Source organism: Pongo pygmaeus, chromosome 2 (assembly GCF_028885625.2).
Source record: "Pongo pygmaeus isolate AG05252 chromosome 2, NHGRI_mPonPyg2-v2.0_pri, whole genome shotgun sequence".
NCBI lineage: Eukaryota > Metazoa > Chordata > Mammalia > Primates > Hominidae > Pongo > Pongo pygmaeus.
Genome location: NC_085930.1, coordinates 88,024,595 through 88,041,613, shown reverse-complemented (window position 1 = coordinate 88,041,613; position 17,019 = coordinate 88,024,595). Strand labels below are relative to the sequence as shown.

The 17,019-nt window shown below is 37.0% G+C and overlaps 1 protein-coding gene across 33 annotated transcripts in view; it reads right to left on the bottom strand.

Annotated features, from left to right (window-relative positions):
* MAGI1 (membrane associated guanylate kinase, WW and PDZ domain containing 1) overlaps window positions 1-17,019 on the bottom strand; it is a 679,422-nt gene that overhangs the window by 90,050 nt on the left and 572,353 nt on the right. For 15 of the 33 annotated variants that reach the window (XM_054483405.2, XM_063661856.1, XM_054483406.2 and 12 more), the window contains exons 6-7: window positions 9,819-9,901; window positions 4,617-4,652 (exon numbers count right to left, since the gene is read on the bottom strand). In XM_054483405.2, coding sequence (XP_054339380.1) covers window positions 4,617-4,652; window positions 9,819-9,901 — 119 coding nt within the window. Of the gene's footprint in view, window positions 1-4,616; window positions 4,656-9,818; window positions 9,902-17,019 lie in introns of all 33 variants that reach the window. The other 18 variants (XM_063661855.1, XM_054483404.2, XM_063661857.1 and 15 more) reach the window with 2 other exon arrangements.

Sequence of the window (17,019 nt, the reverse complement as noted above, 5' to 3'; positions counted from 1 at the left end):
CTTAACCTGTGAAAGCAGTAACACAGCTCCTGATCTCTAAGAGCTCACTATCTAAGGTGGACGATTTTATTTCTTTAAATGTGGTGGTACAATGGCACTGGGGGATGTATGTGCCTTTCTGAAAACTCAACCATGCTCTACAGAACTTCCTAAGGTTTCATATCAAAGGCCAAAACTTTATTAAACAGGTAATAGTTCTGTCTGAACAAGAATCTGTTGTGGAAAGGCCCACTGCACCATATTATTTTACTTGGTGAAAGAAGGGACTAGGTTGTGTTTTTTTTGTCATTAAACAATCCTTTCAGGCAGAGCAATAGTTATTCAACTTAATTTTAAAGCTTCCCTGATACATGTAGTCAAGGCAAACTTATGTAATACCACACTCTAAAGTGAATAATTAGTCCTAGAAGTAGCTATTAAGACCAACTTTGATAGAATACTACAAACTTGAAATATTTGAAATAGATTTTTGTTTAATTCAAGGAATCATGTGGTCACTAATTTAAATAATGATGTCATCAGGGCAGAAGGCTTACATATGCCACAAACAGTTCCACACTGAGGTGGAGGTATGCACATGCACACAAACACATACAGACTAATTACTCAAAGTTTATGTTTTGTTCAGATTTGGCTGCACATCAAGAGACATTAATCTCATGGTTTTTGCTCCACATGTTACTTGTTTGCAAACAAAGAGACAGGTTTTCTCCCCTTTTCTTCTAAATTAAAAAGAAAAAACATTTAGCAAGTTTTAAAGAAGTCTTTGACTTGTAGGAGACATAAGCTACTAAAATGCAAGACAGGTCCAATTTGCAGATGTTGATACAACTTGGCATTTTCATACACTGAGTCTTGCAGACCGATGCAAATTAAATGCCTAGGAAATGCTTTCCCCTTACAAAGCTGGAAATTACCATTTAAATGAAAATGAACCAGGAAAATATTACCAAAGAGTTGGGAAATCGAAGATTAAAAAAAATGCAAATTGGTGCACAATCATACATTTGTATAGGGCAGAAGGGTGGATGGATGTGAGGAGACCGCATTAAGTTTCATAGAAACACCATCTCTTTTCAAAATCTGCAACCTGAGATATGTGGCCTGATTATCTTTAGATAAAACAGGGGAAATATTAAGCTTTCAAGTTACTCAGTTATTAATTTGACAAACATTTGTTGAATGCCTACTTTTTGCCCGAGGGTGGGTTAGGCACCAGGGACACAAAGACAAACGCAAGTGCATCATCTAAGCAGAAAATTCAGCCACGTGGTATGTGCTTTGATGGAGGGCCGAGGAGGGTACTAGAAAAGAAAGTACCCGTGACTTCTTTTCTAGTGCCTAGTCAACAACTTAATATTCTAGAGTTGAAAAATGGGTCCAGTCAACTGGCATCTCTGGACATTTGTCAGTTTAAACACATCTTTTGGAACAGATGAGCAAACTCCAGAAATTGAAAAGACAGTTTCTCACTTCCAATGTGGTCATTAACTTAATCATAGAAATTAGTCTCCTAAAGCTTAAAATAGGAATGGGTCATTGATTTTTAAATAGGAAGATGTTTGTCCTAGAATTTGCCATTTGGTTCTAAAAGACTGAAAAAGGCAGAAAATATTTAAGTCAGAATGACATTATAATTTTTTAAGCAAACACTCTAAAGACTCTTAAAAAGGAATCCTCGTATGACTAACCACAGTTAGGGAGCAGATTAGACTGTACAACCTATCACAGAGATTTGAGGTAGCTAAGATCCTTTTGGCATTGCCCAGATATAAGATTGAGCCTTAGTTCTTTCATTTATCTCTACTACTCTGTGGCCTTGGGCTACTTACTTAACATCTCTGAACCACATCTTTCTCTGGGTTTACCTCAAAAGTCAATGGTGGACTAAGCAAAGATACTTCTGAACACTTAGCACAGTTCCTGGCACATAGAAAGTGTCCAACAAATGGCAGCTGTTCCAGGAAAGCACAAAAGGAACAAGACAGATGTCTGTGGCCTGTGTACTTGCTACTCCTGCCTCTGAAAATCTCATGCTGCACTATTTTGTCTCCACAGAGCAAACATTGAGCAGTCAAAGGTTCTAAGTTCTTTTCAAAGAGAGTTCTCTGAGTATAGATTGAAAATCATGTTCAAAATCAGAGATACATTTCAAAACTGTGACTTAGTTTTGGGTGGGAGGAGAACTTATTTTCTTGGCTCTATCTCCCCTAGTTGGTTTCACCACATGAATACCCTATAATTCCAAAAGAAGGTTCTGCAGGTGCTTTTTAATTCTGGGGAGATGTCTGCAGAGGACGTGATAAATTCTGCAAACCAAAGTACATAATGGAGCAACTGACCCAGCTCAAACAACAGAGTTCAGAAATGACAACTCTATAATCAAATGATCTGTGTCCAACACCCAAGCCAACTGCCCACGCCTCTCAGAGGCCGATTACAAAGAGGGTTTCCTTGTCACATCTGGAATTACATTGTTCACTGAAAACCTGACAGTTGCTATTGTTTGAAATTAGGACCCTCTTATTAAGAAAATGAGCAGTGAGATTGTCAACAGAATCTGGAGTGAATGCAACAGAAAACAGTGTGTGTGCACGTGTGCTACTCTTTACACAGTGGACATGTGCAGGCAAAAATCAAAGGTTTTATCTCTACCCTTCCTACAATAACACATTTGGGCCATTTCTATAATATAGAATGCATTCCTCCCTTGTGCTGTGTTAATGGAAAAAAGTACCATAAGAAAGTACTGAAAAATCCAAGAAGAGGGAATTAGGTAATAAATAATAACACTGCAAATAGCTAATAGCATGTGCTGATCACAGGGACAAATATTAAAACACGCTTTCATTAAGTCACCTCATAAGCACCGTGGGAGCTCCTCTTTTGGCCCCTCTTTATGGATAAGGAAAGGGAAGCTAAAAGAAGGTGAATAGCTTGTGTAAGTTTGCATAGCCAGTAAGCAGGGGAGCCAGACAGTTTGATCTGAACCCAGAGAAAGCCAAGAGAACTCATGTTTAGAGTCTTTAACAGCATAAGCAGGTCACCACGATATCAGAGTTACACGTGGGTAAAATGCAGAAACTTCTTTCCTGAAAATTTCAAATTCAAATTTCCAGAGAAGCAAATAAGGTTGTGCCCCTGTACACAGCTGTGCTATCTCCACTGGCTGCCAGCAGACAGCAGAGTGATCTCTCACACGTATTACTCAGGTAGCAAGAGTGGTTGAAATTGGCTGAACAAATGATTAAGACACTCATTTTGTGTCTGGAAAACCTATTTCTGTCTCTTTCAATTACTTTATCTAATATCATTGGATTGACAAATTCTTTTTCGATCAAATTAGTTTCAAATTGTTCTATCATTCAGGGTGAACCTTAAGTCATCCCTCTCACAATGACCACAAAGGCAACTTATTAAACATCTTTAAAAATAGATCCATCAATAGTTATCGACCATTGTTGGCATGTGCATCAATTACAACAGACATGTTCCAAATGTTAAGAAAAACAGACCTTGGTTCTATTCTATCATAATTCTAGCCAACCATGACTGATTATCTTTATCTCACGTAACAAAAATAAAGAAAACCAAATGAATGCAATAATCTGTATTAAATAGATTTATATTTTCAGGTCTTCAGGCAATCTCAAAAATGCCAGGCAGACTCAATAATCTTAGTATAGTTCCACTCATACTGATGTTAAACAATCTTCTACTTAAACAATCTTCAATTGCTAAAGAATCTTCCATCAGCCGAGGCTTTCATCTGCAATTTAGCTGAAATTTATGCTTTCCTATGTATCCATCAGCAAATGTATCAGATGGAATGCAAACTAATTTTAATGTTGTTCAAGGTTGAACATAAAGGACTGAACGTAATAGCAAACATAATTCAATATATTCCAATAGCAAAGAAACAAGAATTTGGCATCATCTGCTAGTATAAATTATTCCTAAACAACAATAACTATAGTAGTCAAGACTTGATTTGCATTGACACAACTCTAAGGCAAACAGTACATATAGGTGCTGCATCACTATATAAACAACCACTCACTATAATGGCAAGGTCAACAACATGTGGTCTGTGACGTAATAACAACACAATCCTAAGACTTAACTATTCAATTCCTCAGTGACCTTCTTTTATTGCAAGTGCTCCTATAATGCTCCTTAAACTAGTCTTAATGGATTTTTGTTTGTTCTGCTTGGCTTTTTTGTATTACCCAAATAACCATCCGCAAAAAACAAATAAAGAAACAAGACTGAGACACATTACGCGAAAGTTCAAGGGACACAGCGAGCATCTCTTCGGTTCTTTCCCAATCCTCACTTTACAAGACTACCCATTACCAATTCGCTAACTCTCGTTCTAGTCTCTGTTCAGTCAGACATTTTCTTTGTAAACATAACGTATTACAACTCTGCGTGATGCCTGCAGTCAGACACGCAGGTTGTAAGACTGACCTTTCCTGGATAAGCTAGAATGAAAATCATAATTGGAGGAGTGCAAACTAAAGAAACAGAGGGATTAAGCAATTCACTGGGGAAGAAAACCATGCAAGCCATGTCATGCACGTGTCATGCAGCAGCAGCAGGCAGGGAAGGTTTACCTAGTTCACTGTCCAGCTCCTCGGTGTGTACCCCTTCTTCTCCAAAGGAATAGCAGGAATGAGACAGAAAAGAGAGAAAGCAAAATTCAGACACCAGCACCAAGAAAGGAAATCTCCTCAGGAAAACAGCAGCAAACATCACTCTAGTTCGTCCTTACCTGCATTGTGGCTTATTTCATTGGCTTGGATAGTAAACTTGCGACCTCAGTGTAAATCACAAAACGGGAAGAGCTGATATTGGTAAAATAATTACATGGCTCATTTCCTTGCATGTCAAAATAGGATTTGATTGGTTGTAAAAGATGAAAAATACCTTTGCAGTTTCAATGTTCTTAAGTGGGAAGTCACTTATTACAGACCTTATTGGGAGTAAACAAAGCTGTTAGACCATTCATTATCAGTCCTTTTAATCCTTTAATAATCCTCTAATCAGTGAGGCAATTATACTCACAATTAAAGCATTATTTAACTTACAAGTAACAGTGCTGCTTGAAAAATGCAAGGTGAGGTCAAATTGAAAGTGCAGACTGTATAATGAGCTAACTTTGATGTCTTTCAAAAAGGAGCTGGAAAGATGAATTACGTCAAGATAAAATATATCAAAGAAAAAAGCCTTGAAAACTGCCCTGAAGGAGTGTTGGGAGGCATTTTACTGGTTTTGTGAGAAAACACACACATACACACACACACACTTTCTAAGTCAAGCAGCTCAGAAATATTAGAATTAAAATGTCCTCAAAAATTTCAGGGAGCAAAACAAGTCCAAATCCTTTCTGTTCTTGACCTCGTCCTCTTGCTGTCAGTAAAACATTTTATTATTATTGAGAAGAAAACATGAGAGAACACACAAAAATCATTTCATACATAATGTTTCCCCAGGGTCAGGGCAAGTGGCTCCTATAAGCTTCACAAACACAGGGATTGAGCCTGTTTTCACTACCACAATAGGCTCAGTGCCCAGTGTAGCCTTCTGCACATGTTAGGTACTAAATATTTCTTGATGAATGAATGAATGAACCAATCAATCAATGATTGACTTAAATAACCAACATAGGCCTAGACACCTTGTAAACTCTTGATTTGTTGTGGGGTGGGAGGAGGGGGAAGGGATAGCATTAGGAGATATACCTAATGTAAATGACGAGTTAATGGGTACAGCACACCAACATGGCACATGTATACATATGTAACAAACCTGCATGTTGTGCATATGTACCCTAGAACTTAAAGTATAATAATAAAAAAAAAATGATCCCACTGCCAACGGTAAGTTTTGATTGGCACTGTTTCTTAAAAGGAGAATCTAATTTACACAAAGTCATCTGTGAAAATGCCCATTTGGATATTATATAACATCTTTGGGAGCATTTGTTCACTTCTTCAGTAGTTATTTATCAAGATCTATGATGTGCCAGTCACTGTGCTAGGTGACATATCAAAATGAACACAATCAGGGGCCAGACATGGTGTCTCATGCCTGTAATCCTAGCACTATGGGAGGCCAAAGTGGGTGGATCACCTGAGGTCGGGAGTTCGAGACCAGCCTGGCCAACATGGTGAAACCCCGACTCTATTAAAAATACAAAAAAATTAGTCAGGCAGGTGGTGCTCACCTGTAATCCCAGCTACTCAGGAGGGTGAGGCAGGAGAATTGCTTGAACAGGGAGGCAAAGGTTGCAGTGAGCAGAGATCATGCCACCACACTCCAGCCTGGGTAACAGGGCAAGACTCCATCTCAAAAAACACAATCAGACATCTCTACTTTTCCAGAACAGGAGACAAATCCAAAGCTCACACAAATAAAACTAAAATTAAAACCATGATAAGTTCTCAACAGAGTAAGATACATGAGTGACCTAATCATATCTTTGGGGACAAAGTCATGGAAAAATTCCCTGAAGTATAACCTGGAGGATATGCAAAGTTTAATGTCTGTTGTATTCATTGACACATTCGAATACCTAGGACACACGTGACATACAGAAAGCATTCAATAACTATTGTGAAATGTAAGAGTATAGTGAAATGTAAGCGTATTCTAAGAGAGAAATGCACATTTAACTGACATGAGGCAGGAACTCAATGAGGACTAGTGGGGATGAAGAGCAGAGAGCAGAGAAACAGTGTGAGAAAACCTAGAGAGGCTGACCAGACAGGGCTCAGAGAAGCAAGCTATGGACCCGGCATTTCCTAAGCAGACCCTGTGGAGGCTGTCAGTGATAATATCATCACATTTACATTTTAAAAGATTTCTCCGAGTGCAACATAAAAAGGAGAGTGAAAAGAGTCTGTATGGGAGATGAGCATGATCCCAGATGAGAATGGTAGATGCGGTGAAAAAAATAGTGAATGGATCCAAGAGATATTTAGGATGCCAAGTGAATTCAGCTGGTTCACAGGTTAGAAATAGGTGTGAAGAAAAGTGACATATCAAGGGGGAATTTTGAGTATGCATAAATTTACCATGAATGGAGACAGGAAATACTTTGTATATTTTGTAATTTGGGGGGAAAGATCATCAGTTTTAATGGTTTTAATATGACTAAGTTGAAGTCTCTTCGAGACAACCATTGACATTATCAATCAGATGGGTTACAATATTGGCCTGGAGTTCAAAGACAACACTGAGGGCTTCTAACTGAACTGGACACAGCAATGACAGAAGGAGTCATTCATTAACATCAAAATCTCAAACCAGTTTCTCGATTTTCTGAGATAGGAAATAGAACACATTAAATCTTTATAATAATTAAGTATGATGCTATACTGTTACACCTCATATGTATGACCTACAGAGAACAGAAAGAAATACAGGGACAATATTTGCAACCAATATGTTTTTCTGCTTTGTGTTATAAATAATAACAAGGCAGCTTTGCATTAACTGGCAACAGAAAATGCAAACTGATACTTACCATACTCTGATTATATATTTATACTGTTTGTGTGTACAGGCACACAGATATACATAGAATTTCTACCAGAAACAGAATATATGAATTCTAATATTAAAGAGATAATTATAAACTAACTGCATTTGGTATGAATACATTCTTGTTCCAAAGGAAATAACATTAACGCAAAAAGATAAGAATTTTAAGAATTAAAAATTACTAGATTTGGTAACAAAAATGTCAATTCCATTCAATACTTTTACTCTACGTACAGTTTTTCTCAGTAAAAGCTATTGCAGTATTCTATCACTTATAATATTGTATTAACAGGCATTTTCATACATTCCCAGAATAATTACAAAAGGGATATTGACATTGAAGACCCTATGGTACTGGGTGCCTAAATTGCTTTCAAAATCATAAGGCATCAAATAATGATTACTGTTCCATGAAGTTTTAGGGTTGAATGTGTTTTATGCTCTGATCTTTAAAAACTGGTTATTTATGTTCAGGTTGAGTAGTCATTATCCAAAATGGTTGGAATCAAAAGGGTTTCAGATTTTGCATATTTTCAGATTGGAGATACTTGTGTAATATACTTACTGGCTCAGCATTCCTAATCCGAAAATCCAAAATCCAAAATGCTCCAGTGAACATTTCCTTTGCGCATCATGGTGACACTCAGAAAGTTTTTGGATTTTGGAGCCTGTTGTTGTTTCGTTTGTTTCTTTTAAGACAGGGTCTCTCTCTGTCACCCAGGCTGGAGTGTAGTGGCACAATCACAGCTCTCTGCAGCTTCCTACTCTTGGGCTCAGGTGATCCTTCTGCCTCAGCCTCCTAAGTAGCTGGGACCACAGGCACATGCTAACACGCCTAGCTAATTTTTGTTTTATTATTTGTAGAGTCAAGGTCTCACTATGTTGCCCAGGCTGGTCTTGAACTCCTTGGCTCAAGTGATCCTCCTGCCTCAGCCTCCCCAAGTGCTGGGATTACAGGTATGAGCCACACCATACCTGGCCAATTTTGGAACATTCTGGACTTCAAATTTTGGGATCAGGGATACTCAACCAGTATTATATGTTAAACAGAATACTGAAATAATCAGTACAGTCCATTATCTCCCAAGCATGCAAAATACCAGAGCTGAATGAACTTGTTCTACTCCTTCTTCAGGAATGAAACAAAGCAACCAAAATAAAACAAGCATCTTGGTTGTGCCTCCTAAGTTAGAAGGACTTTTGTTTCCATTTGAAGTAATTCAGATAAATACCGACACAATAGTCTATGTCATTTAACATAATCTGCAAACCATGTATAATGGAAGCATCATGGAGTGCAAGGTTTTGACAGTATTATACTTTAAAATACTGCCTTGCATTTTCAAAAAATCTTCAAGTTTATATATACAACAATTCTGCACTATAGGACAAATAATAAAGTTCTGTTATCTTACAGTAAAATACATATTTAATAATTATACTACTAATTCACATGCCAGAATTGAATAATGAGTAGCAAAGCAGAGTGAAGCAAACCATTTCCCTTTTCATTCTTCCACATCAAAAAATAATTTTGGTAGAACTTGGGATAGACGTTGGTGTACTGAAAGGGACACACTAGCTGTGTTTCAATTTTTTTTTTTTTTTTCATTTTGGAGAAGTAATTAGAAAACCCAAAGCCTTGAAATGAACTTTTTCAACAAAAGCTCTTACAGCCAGTTAGTTCATTTCCAAGATTAACAGGGAGAGTGGTGCTCTAGATAACACCTCAACCTCTGTCTCAAAAGAATACACTTACTACATATTTTGGGTATACTGTAAGTTACACAGAGATTCTCAAACATGTCTAGATCTGTTTCCCCTACCTCCAAGACTAGGGAAGTATGTGAAATATGTAGAGTTCAAGAAAAACTCCCAACTTTTCCCCTAAGACTTTTATAAGATAGGGTTAAACCTTAGAATGTGTGAGTGACCAGAGCATCTTTGGTTTCTTTATTCCTAGAGACTTTCTAGAATTTACTCTAAGTTCCTGAAGACAGAGGACGTATCTTCATTTGAACAGTTTCTGACTGTTCTGCTTCTAATGGAGATATTAGTAAGCATCTGTCTTTATGTGTAAACAAATTCTTCTCTTGAAACAATTCTGACTTTCCTCCTGCTTTTGTAAACCACAGTCCATTTAGCAGAAATTGGATTACCTTTTAAAAACTCAACATAAGACTCGACTGACCTGGCTACGACTCTTTAAAATTTGCACATGTGAACAGTGCCCCCAATTCACTTAACCCAAGACCTGCCTGGCCCCTTACCATCATCTTCACACTCTTCCAGAGGCTTCTGCTGCTTGTTCAGGCACCGAGGGTCTAACCAAGATGTTGTTTTCGTGTTATGGCTGCAATCCAGAAACAAAAATAAGAAATTTGTTTGGAAAAAAAAAAAAAAAAAAGCAAGAAGCCCAATGACGGAATTACACACTCTTGAATATTCCCTAACTACAACAAAGATGCTTTCCAACAGCAAATCCAAGCCAGAAGAGAGCCTGAGTTTAGAATTATAAAATGGCTTGGGGAGGGTCTTATGTAGGCTTTTTACTTACCTAACGTATGATTATTCAATTACTGAAAGCTTAAAAAAGTAGTACAAGTTTTATTTTTGAAAAATAAGTTACAAATGATACCCCTTGCCTATACCATCTACCCTTGTCTAGATTATTTTAGGCTTTGCATTTGCCACAGAGAAAACTTCAATTTATTTTAAATTTATCTATGATTTGAATCTTGGATGCTGAAACTCACCAAGAGGGCTGCTATTTCATTCATTATATTACATAAGAATTCTCATGACTGCATGAAACTACCTGAATTCACATAAATGACTCAAAATTACCAATACACATCATTAAATCACAATGTCCTAAATTATGCTTTGGACATAATGAAGGCAGCCCCAAATTACTCGTCATAAATAGAATCTGGACCAAGGATAAGCTTGGAGAGGCTAAACATGTCACTCATCTGCCTTTTAAGGGGCATAGTTCAATTCTAGATGAAGTATTTCAACAGATGGTGACTGGGGCCCTGCAGATTTGAAAGTGTAGAGACGCATTCCCAAAGATATCGCCATTCAATCATATTAGAAATGTCACCAGAATGGCTGGAAGCATTCAGCCTTTGTGCTTCCCAAAGCAGTGGCTGGGACAAACAACTCCAGTCCAGTAGTTCTGGCTACAAAGTAGACATGAAAACAAGAAGTTTTTTAAAAATTAAGTTCAGGCAGTAACTTAAAACTTTTTTTGAACTGTGACATTTCGGTTGTAAATTTGGGAGTTGACAGGGAAGAGGGGTTGCCAAAGTTCTTTATTTTTGATTCAAATCTTATTAATTGTCAAAAAAAAAACATATGGCTTAAGAGAAAAACAGAATCTGTGAATGCATACACGTCATATCAACTGTGTTAAAATAAAAATAACAAAAGGAAATATAGCAACCACCACCATCACCACCACATATGACTGCCAGAATCTGTTCTTACAATAACCCTATGAGAGAAGTGTTATTAGCATTAAAATTATCGCTCCCCATATTACAAATGAGAAAACTGATAATAGAAAGGTAAAGCAATTTGTCTAAGGACACCCTGCTGAGACATCACAGAACTGGGAATTAAACCCAGAGAGTTTTCCACTAGAATCCATAGTCTGCACTACTCCTACACAGTAAGTTAGTAACAAGGATTATTGTTAGGAGAGGAGATTATGCAGGATTAAGAAAAAAAACTGTGTTTAAAACAAAAATAACTGTAGATTCACATTCAGTTAAAAGAAAGAATAGAGAGATCCCACACACCCTTTACCTAGAACCCATCAATAATAACATCCTGCAAAACTATAGTATACATGACAACTAGGATACTGATACTGACACAGTCAAGATACAAAATATTTTCATCATCACCAGGGTCCCTCACGTTGCCCTTTTATAGTCACACCTGGTTCCCTTCCAACCATTCCCCCCAACCCTCTTCTTAATCCCTGGTAACTACAAATCTGTCCTCTATTTCTATAATTTTGTCATTTCAAGAAGGTTATATAGCACTGGGCGTGGTGGTACACGCCTGTAACTCCAGTACTTTGGAATGTCAAGCCAGGCGGAATGCTTGAGCTCAGGAGTTCAAAACCAGCTTGGACAATGTGGTGAAATGCCATCTCTACAAATAAATACAAAAAAATTAGCCAGGTGTGGTGGTGCGCACCTGTGGTCCCAGCTACTGGAGAGGCTGAGGTAGGAGGATCACCTGAGCCCAGGAGGCAGAGGTTGCAGTGAGCAGAGATTGTGCCACTGCACTCTAGCCTGGGCGACAGAGTGAGATGCTGTCTCAAAACAAAATAAAAATAAATGGAATCATTGTACGTCATACTTTATGACTGGTTTTTCCACTCAGCATAATTCTCATCAAGATTGTTGTATATATCAATAATCAATTCTTTTTATTGCTGAGTAGTATTGCACGGAATGAATGTATCACAGCCTAACCACTCAAAGACATCTTGATCATGTCTAGTTTTTGGCTATTTGGACAAATTTATTATAAACATTCATGTAAATGTTTTTGTGTGAATTCAAGTGTTCACTTCTGTAAGATAAATGATCATGTGTGCGACTGCCAGATGGTATCAGCTGCATGCTTAGTTTCTTAGGAACTGTTTTCTAGAATGCCAGACAATCCCACCAGCAATGGATGAGAGATCCAGTTTCACTGAATTTTTACCATCACTTAGTGTTGTCACTATTTTTTACTTTAACCATCTTAATAAGCAAATGACATCTCATTGTGGTTTTCATTTCCATTTCCCTAGAGCTAATAGGGCTGAACTAATTTTTTCATGTGCATATCTTCCATCTACATACCATTTCAGTGAAATGTCTGTCCCTCTGTCCCTGTCTTTAGTTTCACATTCTAAATGAATGGTTTGATTTTTTTTTTCACTCTGGAGTTTTGAGAGTCCTTTGTATATCTACATACCAGTCCTTTTTTACGTGTGGAGTCTGTAAACATTTTCTCTGTAGTTTGTCCTTTCATCCTCTATCAGACTCTTTTACAAATCAAAAAATTTTCATTTTAATTATGTCAAATTTATCATTTTTTCTTTCTCAGGGATCTTGCTTTTGATATCTCTTTGCCTAGCCCTGTATTTCGAAAATTTTCTGGTTTTTTGTTTCCCTAAAAGTTTTATTGTTTTATGTTTTACATTTCAGTCTCTGATTTATTCGGGGTTAATTTTTTGGTATGAAGTGTGGGGTTTAGGTGGAGGTTAGGTTACATGTCTCTGGTCATCCACTTGCTCCTGGACCGTTTACTGAAAAGGCTATCTGCCCTCCATTGGATTGCTTTCAAATTGAATTGCTTTAGTCAAAAATCAGTTGGGCACACTTGTGGATCTATTTCTGGGTTCTACCTTCTGTCCCATTAAGTTATGAGTCTATTCCTTCACCAACACCACACAGTCTTTATTATTGTGACTATATAATAAAGTCATAATATGTAAATTAGTACATTTGATATCAAGCAGACTAATTAGTATGACTTCATTCTTCCTTTTCATAATTGTTTTAGCTATTCTCTTTCCTTTGCCTTTCCATTTATATTTTAGAATAAACTTGTCTGTATCTACAAAAAGACTGAGATTTTGACAGAAATTACATTAAACTTGTATATCCATTTGGGGAGCACTGACATCTCTATCAATTCTGAGTCTTCCTGTCTGTCCATGAGACGTTGTCTCAAAATAAAATAAAAATAAAAATAATTTTAAAAAGAATGTTATATAAACGGAATCATTGTATGTAATACTTTATGATTGGCTTTTCCACTCAGCATAATTCTCATCAAGATTGCTGTATATATCAATAATCAATTTTTTCTATTGCTGAGTAGTATTCCGTGAAATTAATGTATCACAGCCTGTCTAACCACTCAAAGACATCTGGATCATTTCTAGTTTTTGGCTATTTGGACAAATTTACTATAAAAATTCATGTACATGTTTAAGTATGTCTCTCCATTTATAAGGAACTTCTTTGACCTCTTTCATTAGCATTTTATAGTTTACAGCATATAAGATCCAATATATGTTTTGTTAGATTGACACCTGTATTATTTTTTGAGCAACTTTAAATTATATTTTATTTTTGATTTTGGTAACCAAGTATTCATTGCTAGTATATAGATATACACTTGCTATTTATTAAATTTTAAATTTTTGTGGGTATATGGTAGGTGCATATATTTATGAGGTGTAGAAGATACTTTGATACAGATATACAATGTGTAATGATCACATCAGGGTAAATGGAGTGACCATCTCCCTCAAGCATTTATTCTCTGTGTTACAAACAATTCAATTATGTTCATTTAATTATTTTTAAATGTACAATTACATTATTATTGACTACAGTCACCCTGCTGTGCTATCAAATACTAAATCTTATTCATTCTTTCTATTTTTTTTGTAGCCATTAACCATCTCCACTTCCCCCTTACCACCACCCCACCACCCTTCCCAGCCTCTGGTAACCATCATTCTACTCTATCTCCATGAGTTCAATTGCTTTAATTTTTAGTTCCACAAATAAGTGAGAACATGTGAAGCTTGCCTTTCAGTGCCTGGCTTATTTCACTTAACATAATGACCTCCAGTTCCACAAAGATTGTTCCAAATGACTGGTTCTCATTCTTTTTTATGGCAGAACAGTACTCCACTGGGTATACAGATTCCATTTTCTTTATCCATTTATCTGTTGATGAACATTTAGGTTGTTTCCAAATCATGACTATGGCGAATAGTCCTGCAATAAACATGGGAGTGCAGGTATCTCTTCAATATACTGAGTTCCTTTAGTTAGGTACACACCTAGCTGGATCATGTGATAGCTCTATTTTTAGTTTTCTTTTGTTTGTTTTCTTTTTTTTTTTTTTTTTTGAGGAACCCCCAAACTGTTTCCCATAGTGGTTATACTAATTTACATTCCCACTAACAACGTGAGAAGGTTTCCTTTTCTCCACATCCTCACCAGCATTTGTTATTGCCTATCTTTTGGATAAAACCCATTTTAACTGGGGTAAACTCATTGTAGTTTTGATTTGCATTTCTCTGATGATCAGTGATGTTGAGCACCTTTTCACATATCTATCTGCCATCTGGAGTCTTCTTTTGAGAAATGTCTGCTCAGATCTTTCCCCCATTTTTCAGTCAGACTACTAGATTTTTCCATAGAGTTGCTTGAGCTCCCTATATATTCTCGTTATTAATCCCTTGTCAGATGGACAGTTTGCAAATATTTTCTCCCATTCTGTGGGTTGTCTCCTCACTTTGTTTTCTTTTCTGCGCAAAAGCTTTTTAACTTGATGTGATCCCATTTGTCCATTTTGCTTTGGTTGCCTGTGCTTATGGAGTATTACTCAAGAAATCTTTGCCCACTCTCACATCCTGGAGAGCTTCCCCAATGTTTTCTTTTAGTAGTTTCACAGTTGGAGGTCTTAGACTAAAGCTTTTAATCCATTTTGATTTGACTTTAGTATATGGAGAGAGATATGGGATAGTTTCATTCATCTGCATATGGATATCCAGTTTTCCCAACACTATTTATTGAAGAGACCGTCCTTTCCCCAATGTGTGTGCTTGGCACCTTTGTCTAAAATGAGTTCACCGTAGATGTATGGATTTGTTTCTGGTTCTCTATTCTATTCCATTGGTCTGTGTGTCTGCTTTTATGCCAGTACTGTGTTGTTTTGGTTACTATATCTCTGTACTATAATTTGAAGTCAGGTAAGGTGATTCCTCCAGTTTTATTCTTTGACTCAGGATATGTTTGGCTATTCTGGGTCTTTTGTGGTTCCATATAAATTTTAGAATTGTTTTTTATATTTCTGTGAGGAATATCTTTGGTATATTGACAGGGATTGCATTGAATGTGTAGACTGCTTTGAGTAGTATGGACATTTTAACAATATTGATTCTTCCAACCCATGAACATGGAATACAACTGCTATTTATATGTTTATCTTTTATCTTGCAACCTTGCTGAACTCGCTTATTATAAAATTTTCTTGGTACATTTCTCAAGATTTTCTACTAAGATAACCATATAATCTGCAAACAGGAGTAGTTTCATTTCTTCCTTTTCAATCTGTATGGCTTTTACTTCTTTCTCTTGAATCATAACCCTGGCTAGAACTTCCAGCATGATGTTGAATAACCGCAGAACAGCTCAGCACTTTGGGTGGCTGAGGCGGGTAGACTTCTTGAGCCCAGGAGTTGGAGACCAGCCTGGGCAACAGAGAAAAACCCTGTCTCTATAAAAACTACAAAAAATTAGCTGGGTGTAGTGGCATGTACCTGTAGTCTCAGCTACTTGGGAGGCTGAGGTGGGAGAATCACCTGAGCTCAGAGAAGTTAAGACTGCAGTGAGCTGTGTTCACACCACTGCACTCCAACATGGGCAACAGGAGTGAGACCCTGTCTCAAGAAAAAAAAGAAAAAAGAGTGGGGACAGCTGACATCCTTGGCTTGTTTTCACACTTGCAGGGAAGGCATTTCATCTTTTCACTATTAAGTATAATGTTGGCCATTGGTTTTCTGTAGATGCTCTTTAACAAGTCAAAGAAATTTCCCTTAATTCCCATTTTTCCATGTGAAGAGTGCTGAATTTTGTCAAAATGCTTTTTCTGCATCAATTAATATGAGCATTGATTCTTTAGCCTGTTAACATGGTGGGTTACATTGATTGATTTATTTGAATACTGAGACAGCCTTGAAGCACTAGAACAATTCCCACTTGGTCATGGGAAATTGCTGATTACTACTTACTAAATTTTGTTAAAGATTTTTGCATCTATGTCTTTTTTGTACTGTGTTTAGTTTTGTTATCAAGGTAATATTAGCTTCATAAAAATAACTGTAGAGTGTTCTTCCTCTTTTATTTTCTGGAAGACATTATGTAGAAATAGTGTAATAGTTCAATATTCCTTTTTCAGGAGTTCTTAAATATACAAATTCATCCCTTGTTATCTTTTTTTTTGTGATGAGTGACTCCTCATTTAAGCCTGGGAATACTACTTGCATTACTTATTTCTTCTTCTTTTTTGAAAAAATTATACTTAAGTTCAGGGATACATGTGCAGAACATGCAGATTTGTTACACAGGTATACATGTGTCATGGTGGTGTGCTGCACCCATCAATGCGTCATCTACATTAGGTACTACTCCTAATGCTGTCCCTCCCCTTGCCCACCATCCCCCGACAGGCCCCCCAGTGTGCGATGTTCCCCTCCCTGTGCCCATATGTCCTCATTGTTCAACTCCCACTTATAAGTGAGAACATGGGGTGTTTGGTTTTCTGTTCCTATATTAGTTTGCTGAGAATGAGGGTTTCCAGCTTCATCCATGTCCCTGCAAAGGACATGAACTCGTTCTTTCTTATGGCTGCATAGTATTCCATGGTATATATGTG